The sequence below is a fragment of the Anomaloglossus baeobatrachus genome, chromosome 1 (genome assembly GCF_048569485.1).
Source record: "Anomaloglossus baeobatrachus isolate aAnoBae1 chromosome 1, aAnoBae1.hap1, whole genome shotgun sequence".
Lineage (NCBI taxonomy): Eukaryota > Metazoa > Chordata > Amphibia > Anura > Aromobatidae > Anomaloglossus > Anomaloglossus baeobatrachus.
This window is the reverse complement of record NC_134353.1, coordinates 941,599,493-941,621,182: the sequence shown is the minus strand read 5'-3', so window position 1 is coordinate 941,621,182 and position 21,690 is coordinate 941,599,493. Positions and strand designations below refer to the sequence as shown.

The following is a 21,690-nucleotide window of genomic DNA, read 5'->3' as shown; positions in this document are numbered from 1 at the left end:
AAAACCGCAGGCAGCGATGATCATTCCCGCAGGTAATTCGCGGCTATTCCGGGGGTATACCGCACATCATTGCTACCTGCGGAATACCCCCGGAATACCGCAGGTACCTGCGGAAATTAATGGACATGCACATTTTCTCAAGAAATTTTCTTGAGAAAAATCCGCACAGTGCGCACAGCTATTTTTTTTTCTCATTGAATTTCATGGGAAATGTCTGCACAAAGATTGCAGACATTTCTCAAGAAATTTCCGGGGCAAATCCGCGGGTAAATCCGCAGGTAAAAAGCTCTAGTGCGCACATAGCCTAAGACTCCAACAAGGAGAAGGATCACCCCCTTGTGCCACATCAAAGGCTTCTTACTCCGCTAACACTAGCTCTGCACCGGCGAGGGTCAAGAACGCCGAAACAGCCATCTGCAGATGGCCGATTCTTTCCTTTATTTATAGGGCCGGGTGTGGTACAATAACTTATAAAGGTGGCCATCTTCAAAAGTTGGCACAAGAGAGGAGGCCAATTTGCTAATTTTCACAGGGGGTGGCCTCCTTATATCAGCTGAGGGGTGTACTGTACACAAACGGAAAATAACATCCAAAACCTCTCCCCCAGCTTTTCTGCCCCTTTCCCCGTACGCCTGCCCCTTGCCCCGTACTTCTGCCCAATACGCCTGCCCCTTGCCCCGTACGCCTGCCCCTTGCCCCGTACGCCTGCCCCTTGCCTCGTACGCCTGCCCCTTGCCCCGTACGCCTGCCCCTTGCGCCTGACCCTTGCCCCGTACGCCTGCCCCTTGCCCCGTACGCCTGCCCCTTGCCTCATACGCCTGCCCCTTGCCTCGTACGCCTGCCCCTTGCCTCGTACGCCTGCCCCTTGCCCCGTACGCCTGCCCCTTGCCCCGTACGCCTGCCCCTTGCCTCATACGCCTGCCCCTTGCCCCGTACGCCTGCCCCTTGCCCCCGTACGCCTGCCCCTTGCCCCCGTACGCCTGCCCCTTGCCCCCGTACGCCTGCCCCTTGCCCCCGTACGCCTGCCCCTTGCCCCCGTACGCCTGCCCCTTGCCCCGTTCGCCTGCCCCTTGCCCCGTACGCCTGCCCCTTGCCCCGTACGCCTGCCCCTTGCCCCGTACGCCTGCCCCTTGCCCCGTACGCCTGCCCCTTGCCTCGTACGCCTGCCCCTTGCCTCGTACGCCTGCCCCTTGCCCCGTACGCCTGCCCCTTGCCCCCGTACGCCTGCCCCTTGCCCCCGTACGCCTGCCCCTTGCCCCCGTACGCCTGCCCCTTGCCCCCGTACGCCTGCCCCTTGCCCCCGTACGCCTGCCCCTTGCCCCCGTACGCCTGCCCCTTGCCCCCGTACGCCTGCCCCTTGCCCCGTACGCCTGTCCCTTGCCCCGTACGCCTGTCCCTTGCCTCGCACGACTGCCCCTTGCCCCATACGCCTGCCCCTTGCCTCGTACGCCTGCCCCTTGCCCCGTACGCCTGCCCCTTGCCCCGTACGCCTGCCCCTTTCCAAGTACGCCTTTCTCTGTTTGTCTGTCTGTGCCAATATCTGTCTGTGTCCCTCTGTATCAGTCTGTGTCCATGTCTGTGTCTCTGTCTTTCTCTATCCACCTCTCCACAGAAATTATACTACCTCACACATAAGCTTCTTATACTATGAATGCCCTTTGTTCCTATAGCAACCAATCACAGCTCCTATTAATGACCTGTGGCTCCCAGCACCATCGACTTTAAATTAAGCAGGTTTTTGGGTGACTAAAGCGCTGGGTTAATTAATAATAATAATTAATTTTATTCATTTATATAGCGCTATTAATTCCATAGTGCTTTACATACATTGGCAACACTGTCCCCATTGGGGTTCACAATCTAGAGTCCCTATCTGTATGTCTTTGGAGTGTGGGAGGAAACCGGAGAACCCGGAGGAAACCCACGCAAACACGGGGAGAACATACAAACTCCTTGCAGATGGTGTCCTTGGTGGGATTTGAACCCAGGACCCCAGTGCTGCAAGACTGCAGTGCTAACCACTGAGCCACCACAAGACTGAAGTGCTAACCACTGAGCCACCGTGCTGCCTTTTCCCCTCAAAACATAGTCTATGACGTCCCCTGGAGTCAAGTGAGGCGTCTGTGCAAAATTTTGTGATTATAAATGTGACGGTGCGGATTCCTTTAGCGGACATACATACATACATACATACATACACACACACACATACACGCACACATACATACACACACACACACACACACACACATACATGCACGTATACATACACACATACACATACACATACACGCACATACATACATACATACATACATACACACATATATGCACACACATACATACACACATACACGCACATACATACATGCACACATATACATACACACACGCATACATATACACATGCATGCATGTCCATCTTGAATTGTCCTCATACCTCTCCTCCTGCTCCCTTTGACCGGCTTCAATCTGGCTTCCGACCACATCATTCTACCGAAACTGCCCTAACTAAAGTCACTAATGATCTACTAACCGCCAAAGCCAAGCGACACTACTCTATCCTCCTCCTACTGGACCTGTCCTCTGCCTTCGACACAGTAGACCATTCCCTCCTACTACAGATTCTCTCATCTCTGGGCATCACAGACTTGGCCCTATCTTGGATCTCCTCATACCTAACCGACCGAACTTTCAGCATCTCCCACTCTCACACCACTTCCTCATCTCGCCCCCTATCTGTCAGTGTCCCCCAAGGCTCAGTTCTTGGACCCCTGCTGTTCTCCATCTACACCTTTGGCCTGGGACAGCTCATAGAGTCCCACGGCTTCCAGTATCATCTCTATGCCGATGACACACAGATCTACCTCTCTGGACCTGACATTACCTCTCTACTAACCAAATTTCCACAATGTCTGTCTGCTATTTCATCCTTCTTCTCTGCACGATTCCTAAAGCTTAACATGAACAAAACAGAGTTCATTGTCTTTCCTCCTCCTCACTCATCCCCTCCAACAAGCCTTTCCATCAAACTCGATGGCTGCTCACTCTCCCCAGTCTCACAAGCTCGTTGCCTTGGAGTAACCCTCGACTCTGCTCTATCCTTCAAGCCGCACATCCAAGCCCTCTTCACCTCATCCAGACTACAACTCAAAAATATCTCCCGGATCCGTGCTTTCCTTAGCCAAGAATCTGCAAAAACATTAGTGCATGCCCTCATCATCTCCCGCCTCGACTACTGCAACCTCCTGCTCTCTGGCCTCCCTTCCAACACTCTTGCACCCCTCCAATCTATCCTAAACTCTGCGGCCCACTTAATCCACCTCTCCCCCTGCTATTCCCCAGCCTCGCCACTCTGCCAATCCCTTCACTGGCTTCCCATCGCCCAACGACTCCAGTTCAAAACATTAACCATGACTTACAAAGCCATGCACAACCTGTCTCCTCCCTACATCTGTGACCTAGTCTCCCGGTACCTACCTGCACGCAACCTCAGATCCTCACAAGATCTCCTTCTCTACTCCTCTCTTATCTCCTCTTCCCACAATCGCGTACAAGATTTCTCCCGTGCATCCCCCATACTCTGGAACGCTCTACCTCAGCATATCAGACTCTGCCCTACCGTGGAAAGCTTCAAGAGGAACCTCAAGACCCACCTCTTCCAACAAGCCTACAACCTACAATAGCCCTCAGTCCAGTAGACCACTGCGCAACCAGATCTGTCCTCACCTATCGTACCATCACCCATCCCCTGTAGACTGTGAGCCCTCGCGGGCAGGGTCCTCTCCCCTCCTGTACCATCACCCATTCCCTGTAGACTGTGAGCCCTCGCGGGCAGGGCCCTCTCTCCTCCTGTACCAGTCTGTTATGTACTGTTAATGATTGTTGTACGTATACCCTCTTTCACTTGTAAAGTGCCATGGAATAAATGGCGCTATAATAAATAATAATAATAATAATAATAATACACACATACTATACAATCACACACACATACATACACCTACACACATACATACACCTAAGCTTTATATATTAGATTTGTATCTCTTTATATTTATTAACCATGTTTTTTTATTTTTCCATTTTAACGCCTCCTGGCAGCATTTCTGCAGCCTCCAGAGAATGATAATTGTGCCTTATTTTACTAATGAGCACCAATGCGTTCCCCTGATAGGTCGGTTTTTGAGAATAAACAACTGTGGAGCAGATTTTCTATAAACTTGGACAGCTCCTCTATTGTTCCTCCTGGAAACGAATGAATTATTAACATCTTGGCGTTCCACCCTTCAACAGCGTCCAATCAGAGCTGCTAAAAATCTACAGGAGTCACGCCTCTCTGGCACCACCCATTTGTCTTAAATATTCATTAAATTTCCAGGAGGGACAACGGAGGACCGACACGAGGCAAATAACTTGCAATCTAAAGCCGCATGACTCCTAACAAAGCTGCTGCATTCTCGTTTCTCACGACTTTTCTCTTTGATTCAGGAGACTCGTGTCTCAAGACGGAAGGTTCTTAGACATAAATAATAAAGAACGGACAAATATAATAAAGGAATCACTTACGGTTTTGGTGCCATGCTGCAGCGTGATCTCATGGGAGTCTGGGATACGTTTAATGGGGTTCTGGAATACAAAGCGGAGACAAAATAGTGCAAAAAGCGTAAATATAAAAGGATATATACGGAAAGCGTAAATATAAAAGGATATATACGGAAAGCGTAAATATAAAAGGATATATACGGAAAGCGTAATTACAGGGTGGTCCAAAAGTAGGTGGTCAGTATGTGTAATAGGGTTATCAAACATGGTGTAAAGTGAAACTGACTCAGTTGCCCTTAGCAACCAATCAGATTCCACCTTTCATTTTCCAAAGAGACTGTGAGGAATGAAAGGTGGAATCTGATTGGTTGCTAAGGGCAACTGAGTCAGTTTCACTTTACAGCATGTTTGATAACCCTATTGCACACACTGTCCACCGACTTTTGGACCACCCTGTATAAAAAGGATATATACGGAAAGAATATATACAGTTAGAGCCACAAATAACTGGACGGGAACACAAGTTTTGGCATTTCAGCTGTTCACCAAAACATATTCAAGATACAGTTATATAATCAATATTTGCTTAAAGTGCCGATTCCCAGCTTTAATTTGAGGCAATCCCCCCCACCTATTTTCACTCCCTCTTTTTCCAAACCCAAAAGTAATTGGATAAATGTATCTATGTCAATCTTTAATTGCAAGGGTGATTTCCTCATTAATCCATCATCAGTTCAGTATGTAAAAGGTCTGGAGCTGATTCCAGGTGCAGCAGTTGCATTTGGAGCTGTTGCTGTGGACCCAGAACATGTGGTGAAAGGAAGAGAAACTGATCATTATTAGGTTGAAAATAAAATAAAGAAATCCATCAGAGTGATGGCAGAAATGTTAGGAGCGGCCAAATCAACAGTTTGGTACATTCTGCACAAAAAAAAAAATAAAAAAATAGTGCACTGGTGAGATGAGAACTTAAAAAGGCCTGTACATCCCCAGAAGACACCAACGGTGGATGATCACAGAATCCTTTCCATGGTGAAAAAAAATCCTTCACAACATCCTCCCAAAGTGAAGACGACTCCAGGGAGTCTGTGTTTCAGGATCTAAGACCACCATAAAGAGAAGACATCTTAAGAACAAATACAGAGGGGGTCACCACAAGGAGCAAATACAGAGGGGTCACCACAAGGAGCAAATACAGAGGAGACACCACAAGAAGCAAATACAGAGGAGTCACCACAAGGATCAAATACAGAGGGGTCACCACAAGGAGCAAATACAGAGGGGTCACCACAAGGAGCAAATACAGTGGAGTCACCACAAGGAGCAAATACAGAGGGATCACCACAAGGAGCAAATACAGAGGGGTCACCACAAGGAGCAAATACAGAGGGGTCACCACAAGGAGCAAATACAGAGGAGTCACCGCAAGAAGCAAATACAGAGGAGACACCACAAGGAGTAAATACAGAGGGGTCACCACAAGGTGCAAATACAAAGGGATCACCACAAGAAGCAAATACAGAGGAGACACCACAAGATGCAAATACAGAGGGGTCACCACAAGGGGCAAATACAGAGGGGTCACCACAAGGGGCAAATACAGAGGGGTCACCACAAGGAGCAAATACAGAGGGGTCACCACAAGGAGCAAATACAGAGGAGACACCACAAGGAGCAAATACAGTGGAGTCACCACAAGGAGCAAATACAGAGGGGTCACCACAAGGTGCAAATACAGAGGAGACACCACAAGATGCAAATACAGAGGGGTCACCACAAGGAGCAAATACAGAGGAGACACCACAAGGAGCAAATACAGTGGAGTCACCACAAGGAGCAAATACAGAGGAGTCACCACAAGGAGCAAATACAGAGGAGTCACCACAAGGAGCAAATACAGAGGGGTCACCACAAGGAGCAAATACAGAGGAGTCACCACAAGAAGCAAATACAGAGGAGACACCACAAGGAGTAAATACAGAGGAGTCACCACAAGGATCAAATACAGAGGGGTCACCACAAGGAGCAAATACAAAGGGGTCACCACAAGGAGCAAATACAAAGGGGTCACTACTAGGTACAAATACAGAGGGGTCACCACAAGGTGCAAATACAAAGGGATCACCACAAGAAGCAAATACAGAGGGGTCACCACAAGGAGCAAATACAGAGGGGTCACCACAAGGAGCAAATACAGAGGAGTCACCACAAGGAGCAAATACAAAGGGGTCACCACAAGGAGCAAATACAGAGGAGTCACCACAAGGAGCAAATACAGAGGGGTCACCACAAGGAGCAAATACAGAGGAGTCACCGCAAGAAGCAAATACAGAGGAGACACCACAAGGAGTAAATACAGAGGGGTCACCACAAGGTGCAAATACAAAGGGATCACCGCAAGAAGCAAATACAGAGGAGACACCACAAGATGCAAATACAGAGGGGTCACCACAAGGAGCAAATACAGAGGAGACACCACAAGGAGCAAATACAGAGGGGTCACCACAAGGAGCAAATACAGTGGAGTCACCACAAGGAGCAAATACAGAGGGGTCACCACAAGGTGCAAATACAGAGGAGTCACCACAAGGAGCAAATACAGAGGAGACACCACAAGGAGCAAATACAGTGGAGTCACCACAAGGAGCAAATACAGAGGGGTCACCACAAGGTGCAAATACAGAGGAGTCACCACAAGGAGCAAATACAGAGGAGTCACCACAAGGAGCAAATACAGAGGAGACACCACAAGGAGCAAATACAGTGGAGTCACCACAAGGAGCAAATACAGAGGGGTCACCACAAGGTGCAAATACAGAGGAGACACCACAAGATGCAAATACAGAGGGGTCACCACAAGGAGCAAATACAGAGGAGACACCACAAGGAGCAAATACAGTGGAGTCACCACAAGGAGCAAATACAGAGGAGTCACCACAAGGAGCAAATACAGAGGAGTCACCACAAGGAGCAAATACAGAGGAGTCACCACAAGGAGCAAATACAGAGGGGTCACCACAAGGAGCAAATACAGAGGAGTCACCACAAGAAGCAAATACAGAGGAGACACCACAAGGAGTAAATACAGAGGAGTCACCACAAGGATCAAATACAGAGGGGTCACCACAAGGAGCAAATACAAAGGGGTCACCACAAGGAGCAAATACAAAGGGGTCACTACTAGGTACAAATACAGAGGGGTCACCACAAGGTGCAAATACAAAGGGATCACCACAAGAAGCAAATACAGAGGGGTCACCACAAGGAGCAAATACAGAGGAGACACCACAAGGAGCAAATACAGAGGAGACACCACAAGAAGCAAATACAGAGGAGTCACCACAAGGATCAAATACAGAGGGGTCACCACAAGGTGCAAATACAAAGGGATCACCACAAGAAGCAAATACAGAGGGGTCACCACAAGAGCAAATACAGAGGAGTCACCACAAGGAGCAAATACAGAGGAGACACCACAAGAAGCAAATACAGAGGAGTCACCACAAGGATCAAATACAGAGGGGTCACCACAAGGTGCAAATACAAAGGGATCACCACAAGAAGCAAATACAGAGGGGTCACCACAAGGAGCAAATACAGAGGAGACACCACAAGAAGCAAATACAGAGGAGTCACCACAAGGAGCAAATACAGAGGGGTCACCACAAGGAGCAAATACAGAGGAGCCACCACAAGGAGCAAATACAGAGGAGCCACCACAAGGAGCAAATACAGAGGAGTCACCACAAGGAGCAAATACAGAGGAGTCACCACAAGAGGCAAATACAGAGGAGTCACCACAAGGAGCAAATACAGAGGAGTCACCACAGGGAGCAAATACAGAGGGGTCACCACAAGGAGCAAATACAGAGGGGTCACCACAAGGAGCAAATACAGAGGAGACACCACAAGAACCAAATACAGAGGGGTCACCACAAGGAGCAAATACAGAGGAGTCACCACAAGGAGCAAATACAGAGGGGTCACCACAAGGGGCAAATACAGAGGGGTCACCACAAGGGGCAAATACAGAGGAGTCACCACAAGGGGCAAATACAGAGGAGTCACCACAAGAAGCAAATACAGAGGGGTCACCACAAGAAGCAAATACAGAGGGGTCACCACAAGGTGCAAATACAGAGGGGTCACCACAAGAAGCAAATACAGAGGGGTCACCACAAGGAGCAAATACAGAGGGGTTACTACAAGGAGCAAATACAGAGGTGTCACCACAAGGAGCAAATACAGAGGGGTCACCACAAGGAGCAAATACAGAGGGGTCACCACAAGGGGAAAATACAGAGGGGTCACCACAAGGGGAAAATACAGAGGGGTCACCACAAGGGGAAAATACAGAGGGGTCACCACAAGGTGCAAATACAGAGGGGTCACCACAAGGTGCAAATACAGAGGGGTCACCACAAGGTGCAAATACAGAGGGGTCACCACAAGATGCAAATACAGAGGAGTCACCACAAGGAGCAAATACAAAGGGGTCACCACAAGGTGCAAATACAGAGGAGTCACCACAAGGTGCAAATACAGAGGAGTCACCACAAGGGGCAAATACAGAGGGGTCACCAGAAGGAGCAAATACAGAGGAGTCACCACAAGGAGCAAATACAGAGGAGTCACCACAAGGAGCAAATACAGAGGAGTCACCACAAGGAGCAAATACAGAGGGGTCACCACAAGGAGCAAATACAGAGGGGTCACCACAAGGAGCAAATACAGAGGGGTCACCACAAGGAGCAAATACAGAGGAGTCACCACAAGGTGCAAATACAGAGGGGCCACCACAAGAAGCAAATACAGAGGAGTCACCACAAGGAGCAAATACAGAGGAGTCACCACAAGGAGCAAATACAGAGGGGTCACCACAAGGAGCAAATACAGAGGGGTCACCACAAGGTGCAAATACAGAGGGGTCACCACAAGGTGCAAATACAGAGGAGACACCACAAGAAGCAAATACAGAGGAGTCACCACAAGAAGCAAATACAGAGGGGGTCACCACAAGGAGCAAATACAGAGGAGTCACCACAAGAAGCAAATACAGAGGAGTCACCACAAGAAGCAAATACAGAGGGGGTCACCACAAGGTGCAAATACAGAGGGGTCACCACAAGGAGCAAATACAGAGGAGTCACCACAAGGTGCAAATACAGAGGAGTCACCACAAGGAGCAAATACAAAGGGGTCACCACAAGGAGCAAATACAAAGGGGTCACTACTAGGTACAAATACAGAGGGGTCACCACAAGGAGCAAATACAGAGGAGCCACCACAAGGAGCAAATACAGAGGAGTCACCACAAGGAGCAAATACAGAGGAGTCACCACAAGAAGCAAATACAGAGGGGGTCACCACAAGGTGCAAATACAGAGGGGTCACCACAAGGAGCAAATACAGAGGAGTCACCACAAGAAGCAAATACAGAGGGGGTCACCACAAGGTGCAAATACAGAGGGGTCACCACAAGGAGCAAATACAGAGGAGTCACCACAAGGTGCAAATACAGAGGAGTCACCACAAGGAGCAAATACAAAGGGGTCACCACAAGGAGCAAATACAAAGGGGTCACTACTAGGTACAAATACAGAGGGGTCACCACAAGGAGCAAATACAGAGGAGCCACCACAAGGAGCAAATACAGAGGAGTCACCACAAGGAGCAAATACAGAGGAGTCACCACAAGAAGCAAATACAGAGGGGGTCACCACAAGGTGCAAATACAGAGGGGTCACCACAAGGAGCAAATACAGAGGAGTCACCACAAGGTGCAAATACAGAGGGGTCACCACAAGAAGCAAATACAGAGGGGGTCACCACAAGGTGCAAATACAGAGGGGTCACCACAAGGAGCAAATACAGAGGGGTCACCACAAGGAGCAAATACAGAGGGGTTACTACAAGGAGCAAATACAGAGGGGTCACCACAAGGAGCAAATACAGAGGAGTCACCACAAGGAGCAAATACAGAGGAGTCACCACAAGGAGCAAATACAGAGGAGTCACCACAAGAAGCAAATACAGAGGAGTCACCACAAGGAGCAAATACAGAGGAGCCACCACAAGGAGCAAATACAGAGGAGTCACCACAAGGAGCAAATACAGAGGAGTCACCACAAGAAGCAAATACAGAGGGGGTCACCACAAGGTGCAAATACAGAGGGGTCACCACAAGGAGCAAATACAGAGGAGTCACCACAAGAAGCAAATACAGAGGGGGTCACCACAAGGTGCAAATACAGAGGGGTCACCACAAGGAGCAAATACAGAGGAGTCACCACAAGGTGCAAATACAGAGGAGTCACCACAAGGAGCAAATACAAAGGGGTCACCACAAGGAGCAAATACAAAGGGGTCACTACTAGGTACAAATACAGAGGGGTCACCACAAGGAGCAAATACAGAGGAGCCACCACAAGGAGCAAATACAGAGGAGTCACCACAAGGAGCAAATACAGAGGAGTCACCACAAGAAGCAAATACAGAGGGGGTCACCACAAGGTGCAAATACAGAGGGGTCACCACAAGGAGCAAATACAGAGGAGTCACCACAAGGTGCAAATACAGAGGAGTCACCACAAGGAGCAAATATAGAGGGGCCACCAACATCGAGCTGCATTTCACAGGATAAAGACAAAACATAAAAGGCAGAAAAATCCACAAACAAGAAACAACTGAAGACACTGCAATAAAAGCTCCAAAGCCTCACACAGGAGGAGACCAGCGATGGAGACGTCAACGGCCGAAACACTTCAGTCATTGCTGCAAAGGATTCTCCACAAAGGGTTAAACATGAACATTTTATTTATGGGAAAGTTACTTTGTCCACTTTTGAGCCCCTGAAATGAGACGCGGAGAAGGGAACAGTGTCGGTGTGCAGCCATTTGGGTGGAAAGGATCATCCGGCTCCTCCAGGGTGGCACAGTTCATTTGGCTCCTCCAGGGTGGCACAGTTCATTCGGCTCTTCCTGGGTGGCACAGTTCATTCGGCTCCTCCAGGGTGGCACAGTTCATTCGGCTCTTCCTGGGTGGCACAGGTCATTCGGCTCTTCCAGGGTGGCACAAGTCATTCGGCTCTTCCTGGGTGGCACACGTCGCCCGGCTCCTCCTGGGTGGCACAGGTCGCATGGCTCCTCCTGGGTGGCACAGGTCATTCGGCTCCTCGTGGGTGGCACAGGTCATTCGGCTCCTCCTGGGTGGCACAGGTCGCACGGCTCTTCCTGGGTGGCACAGGTCGCACGGCTCACCCTGGGTGGCACAGGTCGCACGGCTCACCCTGGGTGGCACATGTCATTTGGCTCTTCATGGGTGGCACAGGTCATCCAGCTCCTCCTGGGTGGACCAGGTAATTCGGCTCCTCCTGGGTAGCATAGTTCATCTGGCTCCTCCTGGGTGGCATAGTTCATTCGGCTCCTCCAGGGTGGCACAGTTCATTCGGCTCTTCCTGGGTGGCACAGGTCATTCGGCTCTTCCAGGGTGGCACAAGTCATTCGGCTCTTCCTAGGTGGCACACGTCGCCCGGCTCCTCCTGGGTGGCACAGGTCGCATGGCTCCTCCTGGGTGGCACAGGTCATTCGGCTCCTCCTGGGTGGCACAGGTCATTCGGCTCTTCCTGGGTGGCACAGGTCGCACGGCTCTTCCTGGGTGGCACAGGTCGCACGGCTCTTCCTGGGTGGCACAGGTCGCACGGCTCACCCTGGGTGGCACAGGTCGCACGGCTCACCCTGGGTGGCACATGTCATTTGGCTCTTCATGGGTGGCACAGGTCATCCAGCTCCTCCTGGGTGGACCAGGTAATTCGGCTCCTCCTGGGTAGCATAGTTCATCCGGCTCCTCCTGGGTGGCATAGTTCATCCGGCTCCTCCTGGGTGGCATAGTTCATCCGGCTCCTCCTGGGTGGAACAGGTCATTCGGCTCCTCCTGGGTGGAACAGGTCATCTGGCTCCTCCTGGGTGGCATAGTTCATCCGGCTCCTCCTCGGTGGCATAGGTCATCCAGCTCCTCCTGGGCGGCACAGGTCATTCGGTGCCTACTGGGTGGCACAGGTCATCTGGCTCCTCCTGGGTGGCACAGGTCATCAGACTCCTCTTGGGTGGCAAAGGTCATTCGGGTCCTCCTGGGTGGCACATCAGAGGGAATAACTTTATCACTCAGTCTTCTGCAGCCCATCTCCTTGTACTTCACACAGTCGGGAAGAATGATTGTCCGGAGAAGAACAGGTGAGCGCTGCCATGAGTACTGTGTTTGCTGCCAGTAAAGTCTCCGGAGACCACTCAAGTGCGGGGGCTTCTCATCCAAAATTACAAGTCATTTTGACTATTAAAGCAGTTGAGGATTAGCCTTGGTGTAAGGGGGAGCAAACAAGGGATCAAGCTTGTCCCTCGTGAGGCAGAAGTTGACACGTTCTCTTGAAATGAATGGGCTATGGATGACGCCACGACACAAGGCGGGAGCCCCCTATAGAACAGCGTGGTCGTGGGAGCCATCCAGGCAGATGTGACCGCTGCCCGACATTATAAACAGGGTGATGTTTGCTCTGCTGATTAGCACATGACAAGGATACGATGAATGTCGACCTCACGCTGAATATCGCCCAAATTCCAGCCATGGGTGAAATCTGAGATGCAGAGAGACGCGTTTCAGACAAATCCATCAAAAAGCACCAACAATTACGGCACGGCCCTGTAATATGGTGTAACGTCTCGCACGCAGCGGACCGCCAGAGGGACGGGAAAGGTTCACTTAAAAAAAAAAAAAAAAAAAAAAAGCTCATTCTGGGAGAACAACACCCTCAGCGGTGTCAGAAGGCTACGTGATAAATTCACCGCGTGGCATTAATATGGCCACGTTATCCTAGTCTAGCTGGAGACAGAGGACAGATATCAACACCCTCAAATCGGGCCGGTAATACAGGCCTGGTGGGGGCGCTATAAAAAACTGATTGGTAGACATGTCAATGCAATTGGTTTGTTTTATTTCAAATGCATCGACACGCCCACAATGCACTTCCAAGATGATTTGCATATATATCTTCTACGCAAGAGTTCTTATGATCCCTACATAAGAAGTATCACTTATATTCGGGTCTAGCACTCATGAGGAGAAAACCGCTACGTCCATATGTAAAAATGCCAATGGTTTCCCTTTACACGAGTTTCTTCGGGTGCACAGTACACCTACGCCGGCCTGTCAGACCACAGGACATCTCAAAAAAAATTAAGCTCTTTGTTCCTGTGTGCATTTGCAAACATTAATCTGGCTTTTTTATGTTTATTGTGGAGTAATGGCTTCTTCCTGGCAGAGTGGCCTTTCAGCCCATGTTTATACAGTGTTTCACTGTGGACAATGACACAATCTTACCAGCTTCCGCCAGCATCTTCACAAGGTCTTTTGCTTTTGTTCTTGTACACAGAACCCATCTCCTTCCTGAGCGGTATAACTGAACATTCCCATCTTGTTTGTACTTGCGTATAATTGCTTGTACAGATGAACGAGGCACCTTCAAGTATCTGGAAATTGCACCCGAGGATGAACCAGACTTGTGCAAGTCCACAATTCTCTTCCTGAGATCTTGGCTGATTTCTTTTGACTTTCCCATGATGCTACAGAAAGACGCAGTGTGTTTCAGGTGTGCATTAAAGTACATCCACAGGTGTGTCTCTAATTAACGCAAGTGTTGCCAATAAACCTATCAGAAGCTTCCAAAGACATGACATCATCATATGGGCTGTCCCATATTGTTTAAAAAGGCACAGTACTCTAAAGCGGGCTTTACACGCTACGACATCGCTAATGCGGAGTCGTTGGGGTCACGGAATTCGTGACGCACATCCGGCCGCATTAGCGATGCCGTTGCGTGTGACATCGATTAGCGATTTTGCATCGTTGCAAAACAGTGAAAAATCGCTAAATCGGCGACACGGGGGTCCATTCCCAATTATCGTTACTTCAGCAGTAACGAGGTTGTTCCTCGTTCCTGCGGCATCACACATCGCTGCGTGTGACGCCGCAGGAGCGAGGAACGTCTCCCTACCTGCCTCCCGGCCGCTATGCGGAAGGAAGGAGGTGGGCGGGATGTTACGTCCCGCTCATCTCCGCCCCTCCGCTGCGATTGGGCGGCGGTTCAGTGACGTCGCTGTGACGCCGCACGGACCGCCCCCTTAGAAAGGAGGCGGTTCGCCGGTCACAGCGACGTCGCCGGACAGGTAAGTATGTGTGACGGCTCTGGGCGATGTTGTGCGCCACGGGCAGCGATATGCCCGTGTCGCGCAACAGATGGGGGCGGGTACGCACACTAGCGATATCGGGACCGATATCGCAGTGTGTAAAGTAGCCTTTAGTGTAGGGAAACTTTTGACTTTGCAGAAAGTAATAAAAATGCCTGAAAACAATCTCTCTCTCATTATTCTGGCATTTGACAAATAGATATACTTTTGTTTCGTAATTTACGGGAAAGGTTTATTCTGATTTCATGTCAGATATTGAGAAAAACCTGCAGACGTGTCTGTATAGAGATCGGAGGGGATATCGCTAGTGAGCGTAACCGCCCCCGTCGGTTGTGTGTCACGGGCAAATCGCTGCCCGTGGCGCACAACATTGCTAACACCCGTCACACGTACTTACCTGCCTAGCGACGTCGCTGTGGCCAGTGAACTGCCTCCTTTCCAAGGGGGCGGTTCGTTCGGCGTCATAGAGGCGTCACTAAGCAGCCGCCCAATAGCAGAGGAGGGGCGGAGATGAGTGGCCGGAACATGCCGCCCACCTCCTTCCTTCCGCATTTCCGGTGGACGCATAGCGATGTGTGCTGCCGCAGGAACAACGAACAACCAGCGGCATGCACCACCAACGATATTATGGAAAAGAGCGACGTGTCAACGATCAACGATTTTTGAGGTTTTTGCGATCGTTGATTGTCGCTCCTTGGTGTCACACTCTGCGATGTCACTAACGGCGCCGGATGTGCTTCACTAACGACGTGACCCCGACGATATATCGTTAGCGATGTCGCAGTGTGTAAAGCACCCTTAAAAAGGGAAAAACCTGCAGATGTGTCTGTATAGAGGGAAGGGAAAAACCTGCAGATGTGTCTGTATAGAGAGCGGAGGGAAAACCTGCAGATGTGTCTGTATAGAGAGCGGAGGGAAAACCTGCAGATGTGTCTTTATAGAGAGCTGAGGGAACAACCTGCAGATGTGTCTTTATAGAGAACAGAGGGGAACACCTGCAGATGTGTCTGTATAGAGAGTAAAAGGGAAAAACCTGCAGATGTGTCTGTATAGAGAGGGGAGGGAAAAACCTGCAGATGTGTCTGTATAGAGAGCGGAGGGAAAAACCTGCAGATGCGTCTGTATAGAGAGCGGAGGGAAAAACCTGCAGATGTGTCTTTATAGAGAGCAGAGGGAAAAACCTGCAGATGTGTCTGTATAGAGAGCAGAGGGGAACACCTGCAGATGTGTCTGTATAGAGAGTAAAAGGGAAAAACCTGCAGATGTGTCTGTATAGAGAGGGGAGGGAAAAACCTGCAGATGTGTCTGTATAGAGAGCGGAGGGAAAAACCTGCAGATGTGTCTGTATAGAGAGCAGAGGGGAACACCTGCAGATGTGTCTGTATAGAGAGTAAAAGGGAAAAACCTGCAGATGTGTCTGTATAGAGAGGGGAGGGAAAAACCTGCAGATGCGTCTGTATAGAGAGCGGAGGGAAAAACCTGCAGATGTGTCTGTATACAGAGTGGAGGGAAAAACCTGCAGATGTGTCTGTATACAGAGTGGAGGGAAAAACCTGCAGATGTGTCTGTATACAGAGTGGAGGGAAAAACCTGCAGATGTGTCTGTATACAGAATGGAGGGAAAAACCTGCAGATGTGTCTGTATACAGAATGGAGGGAAAAACCTGCAGATGTGTCTGTATACAGAGTGGAGGGAAACTAAGTGTTTCAACTGTACATCCTGCTCGCCTCCTCTCCTGCACTGATGTGTGTGCACAGTACACCTACCCCGGACTGTCTGGTAAGGTATCGCTATCTCCTGCCTACCATCCTCTCCTGCACTTATGTGTGTGTACACAGCGACACCTACTGGTCAGTGTTATATATACACACAGATACAACTGAACAGAAAGCAACGGGGTAAGAATGAATGTATTCGATTCAGTCCAACATTCATCAGATTTTTTTTTTCTACTTACATATTACTTAATATTCCGCTCTATTTCTTAGTTATTCCTCTTCTTGTATTAATATATATTTTTCCAGCCAACATGTGAACATGCTACATTTTTACTTTTGCAGTCGCTTGCACAACACAGACCATGTTCACACAATGCTTTTTTTTTTTTTTTTTGGTACAGCTCTCTGAATACATGGTCAAAATTGGGGATTTTACTGCAATTTCGGAAGATCACAGAAAAATAAAAGTATTAGTGTGAACGCGGCGGTAGCGATCTGTTCCAATAGTGCGTTTCTTCCTGCGCCTTCCACACATTTGGCGCATTACTTTTTTACATGCATTTTTTTCCGGCCTCCCTATCAAAGTCTATGGAGAAAAAACGAAAAGGCACCAAAAACGCGCACCATTACTTGGGGGCAATAATGGTTGGGCTGCAGTCGTCGCATCTCCAGTCTAAAGGCCCCGTCACACACACAGATAAATCTTTGGCAGATCTGTGGTTGCAGTGAAATCATGGACATATTGTTCCATTTGTACACAGCCACAAACCTGGCACTGATTGGCCACAATTTCACTGCAACCACAGATCTGCCACAGATCTGCCACAGATTTATCTCTGTGTGCGACAGGGCTTTAAGAAATCAGAGATATTGTCACAATATAATCTCTAAGGTTCCCACGTGAGGGACCGAGGTCAAAAAGTGTGACACCGAGACGGAGGACTTCATGTCTCGGTGCTATTCCTTCCAAACAATGGAGAAGGCAGCGGCGCACTATAAACACCAGTAAATACTGACGAGACTCTACAATGTGTCCGCCACGCCGCTCATCACTAAGGAAGCGCCTGGTGACACCTACAGCAATATATCTGAGCCTTAGATACAGAGGAAGGCAGAGAAAAACTAAGAAGGGCGAGATTTGGAAACAGAACGCATTTTTATTCTATACATTACTCCAAATCCCCCTTATAGACACAGAGCTGAAAAAAATATGATAAAATAGTATTAATAATTACCTACAGCCACCACTAGGGGGAGCTCACTGCATACACATAGAACTCACCAATAGCAGTATACAGTGAGCTCCCTCTAGTGGTGGGCAGATATAATGTTGCGAGAAGAGCATGGATTACCTGCAGCCACCAACAGGGGGAGCTCACTGCATACACATATAACTCACCAATAGCAGTATGCATTGCGCTCCCTCTGGTGGTTGTGAGAAGAGCATGGATTACCTGCAGCCACCAACAGGGGGAGCTCACTGCATACACATATAACTCACCAATAGCAGTATGCATTGCGCTCCCTCTGGTGGTTGTGAGAAGAGCATGGATTACCTGCTGACCAAAGTAATTCAGTTAGGGAATTGGGCAACAGAAAAATTTAGGACGACTTCAAAAGGCATATTGCAGTCAGTCTGGCTCTGGAGAAAAAGTTACAATATTGGGGAGTGGGTAGCTCCACACAGATAGGGCAGGCATATTTCCAGCTTTATGCACTTTATTAATAGTGGGACATGCATATCAGCCAAAAATTAATAACTCGCCGAGCTTCATGTTTCATATCTATGGATAAATCAAGTCATAACTAGAAATATGATAGTCATATCTTCCGTGTGAGACACTCGGCAGGGTACATATGGGGGAAACTGCCAATTCATAATTTTCTGGATCCTAAAGCCCATGTCCAGCCCAATCATAGGTCACAAGGGGGCGGTACATGGGAGGTACACAGGTTCATAAAAGTCAAAGCGGACATTTTGAGGGTGTCTTTTCTCTGAGAGTTCGAGTCACGTAGGCAAGTCTTAAGGAAACCAGTGGCTCCTCAGCGCCTCCCCTGTGCTGAGCCAGCACCAGGCTGAAACATAAGGAACAAGGTAACTGATCCATCTGTGTATCTGTTTGCAACCATAACTTATATGTACCTGTACTTCTGACATACATATTCTGTAAATCCCATCTTGTATATAGTGTATTATCTAGTGTGCCCTTATGGCGATTAAATATATAATTTAATCTTGGGCTGTTGCTTTTATCTCGATCTCCGAAACCCCTGTCCATAAGCTTGGCTTAATATTACATGCTACCTGGGCTCGTCTCTGGCCCAATATAGTCCTGCTAACGGGCCAGGTCTATATCTATCAAGGAATCAGAAAAAAAAGACTGACTGGAACACCTACATTCGTGAATTAGGTGCTATCTTAAAAATACATAACTATAATAAAGATAATAAATTGCACACTAACCACTATAAAAATCTAAACATGAAAAATGGTAACGCATTACTGCTATAGGGATACTATGAACAATGAAAAATACATTTAGCTATCTGGAAAAAATGAAATACATGAAAAATGGGATTGCAAAACTGCTATGAATATTTGAAAGTAGAGATGTTTAGCAAATGTATTGATCAATGGAAATGAGCCCGAAAACCAACGACAAGGTAATCTCTAATTTTTCGGGAACCTAACCTTAATGCCTCTCTATGCACTATTATAGATAGCTAAACGTATTTTTCATTGCTCATAGATCCCTATAGCAGTAATGTTTTACCATGTTTATGTTTTTATAGTGGTTAGTGTGCATCTTGTTATCTTTATTATAGTCATGTATTTTTAAGCTAGCACCTAATTCACACATATAGGTGTTCCAGTCAGTCTTTTTTTTTAATAGCAGGCAGTTTCTTCTGACTGAGAACCCAGAACCCCACCTTATTACCAGACTCTATTCATGAGCCTATGTAGCCAGGAGTCTGTCTGCCAATACTTGCAGATTTTCTATAGCACATAAAGGCATTAAGGTTAGGTTCCCAAAAAATTAGAGATTACCTTGTCGTTGGTTTTCGGGCTCATTTGCATTGAGCAATACATTTGCTAAATATCTCTACTACTTTCCAATATTCATAGCTGTTTTGCAATACCATTTTTCATGTATTTCATTTTTTCCAGATAGCTAAATGTATTTTTCATTGTTCATAGTATCCCTATAGCAGTAAAGCTATCTATATATATAATTGCCTTATTCTGTCTGTCTGTCTTGCTCCAAAATTGTGTCCTTACGGTGACAAACAGCGGATTGGCCGCTGGGCTCGCCATGGCCCCCGCCCCCCCTCACGGATTGGCCGCTCGCCTCAGCTCCTCCCCCTGCACGGATTGGCCGCTCGCCTCGCCTCGGCTCCGCCCCCACCCCCCCCCCGCACGGATTGTCCATGTCCTTACGGTGACAAACAGCGGATTGGCCGCTGGGCTCGCCATGGCCCCGCCCCCCCGCAGGGATTGGCCGCTCGGCCTCACGGATTGGCCGCTCGCCTAGGCTCCTCCCCCCGCACAGATTGGCCGCTCGCCTCGGCTCCGCCCCCCGCACGGATTGGCTGCTCGCCCAGGCTCCGCCCCCACACGGAATGGCCTCTCGCCCCGAGGTGAGCGCATCAAGGTCCTGCAGCGGCGGAACACACACACACGCACACACATAAGAACAGACACGCACACACACATCAGATCACACATCAGATTGCATCCACACACTCACAACATCCCGTGATATCGCTTGCTTCTCGGCGGCGATCCTGTGCGCGCAGTGACCTTCCAGGACCTGCAGGAGGATCACATGGCCGGAAGCATGTGGTATCTCCGGATGTTGTGATTGTGTGAGCGCGTATGTGCGATATCGTCAGTGTGTGTGTGTGTGAGTGTATGCGATCGGATATGTGTGAGTGTGTTCTGATGTGTGAGTGTGTGAGTGTATGCGATCGGATCTGTGAGTGTCGGCAGAGGAGCACGGCGTGCAGCACAGCTGCTGGGACCGCCCACCTGTGAGCACAGGGAGAAGTGGGGTGTGTGTGTGAGTGTATGCGATCAGATGTGTGCGTGTATACTATCTGATGTGTGACTGTGGAGCACGATGGGGGGTGCGCAGCATGGGGCATGGAGCACGATGGGGAGTGCGCAGCATGGGGGATGGAGCACGATGGGGAGTGCGCAGCATGGGGGATGGAGCACGATGGGGAGTGCGCAGCATGGGGGATGGAGCACGATGGGGAGTGCGCAGCATGGGGGATGGAACACGATGGGGAGTGCGCAGCATGGGGGATGGAGCACGATGGGGAGTGCGCAGCATGGGGGATGGAGCACGATTGGGAGTGTGCAGCATGGGGGATGGAGCACGATGGGGGGTGCACAGCATGGGGGATGGAGCACGATGGGGAGTACGCAGCATGGGGGATGGAGCACAATGGGGAGTGGAGATGGAGCACGATGGGGGGTGCACACCTCCCCCCCAAAACACACAAACACTGCCACACACGCACTGCACAACACACTGGGAACCACAAACACTGCCCTACACAGACACCCATACACACAGACAACGCCGCACACACACAACACCCAACACACAAACACCGCGGCACACACAAATATATGCACATACCGCGCAACACACACACACATTGCACAAAACATACCTCCCCCCAAAACACACACACGCACTCCACACCCACACAAACCGCGCAACACACACACACAACGCTACAGACACACAGCGCTCCACAAACAACACAACACAACACACAAACAACACCGCTCTCACCCCCCGCCACACCCAGAACATGTACAGCCCCTACACAAACACTTGGTAACTACAGACAACATATATATATATATATATATATATATATATATATATATATATACATATATATATATATATATACATACATATATATACATATACATACATATATATACATATACATATATATACATATACATATATATATATATATATATATACACATATATATATATATACACATATATATATATACATATATATATATATATATATGTATATATATATATATATATATATATGTATATAACAAAAATCATACATTAACTACACAATACGTAAATTCTAGAATACCCGATGCGTAGAATCGGGCCACCTTCTAGTATATATATGTATAT

At 48.7% G+C, this 21,690-nt stretch overlaps 1 protein-coding gene across 1 annotated transcript in view; it reads right to left on the bottom strand.

Moving 5' to 3' along the window:
- WDR70 (WD repeat domain 70) overlaps nt 1-21,690 on the bottom strand; it is a 367,195-nt gene that overhangs the window by 307,185 nt on the left and 38,320 nt on the right. Inside the window, exon 6 of the mRNA XM_075330392.1 lies at nt 4,570-4,629. Within this exon, the coding sequence (XP_075186507.1) occupies nt 4,570-4,629 (60 nt within the window). The remainder of the gene's footprint in view (nt 1-4,569; nt 4,630-21,690) is intronic.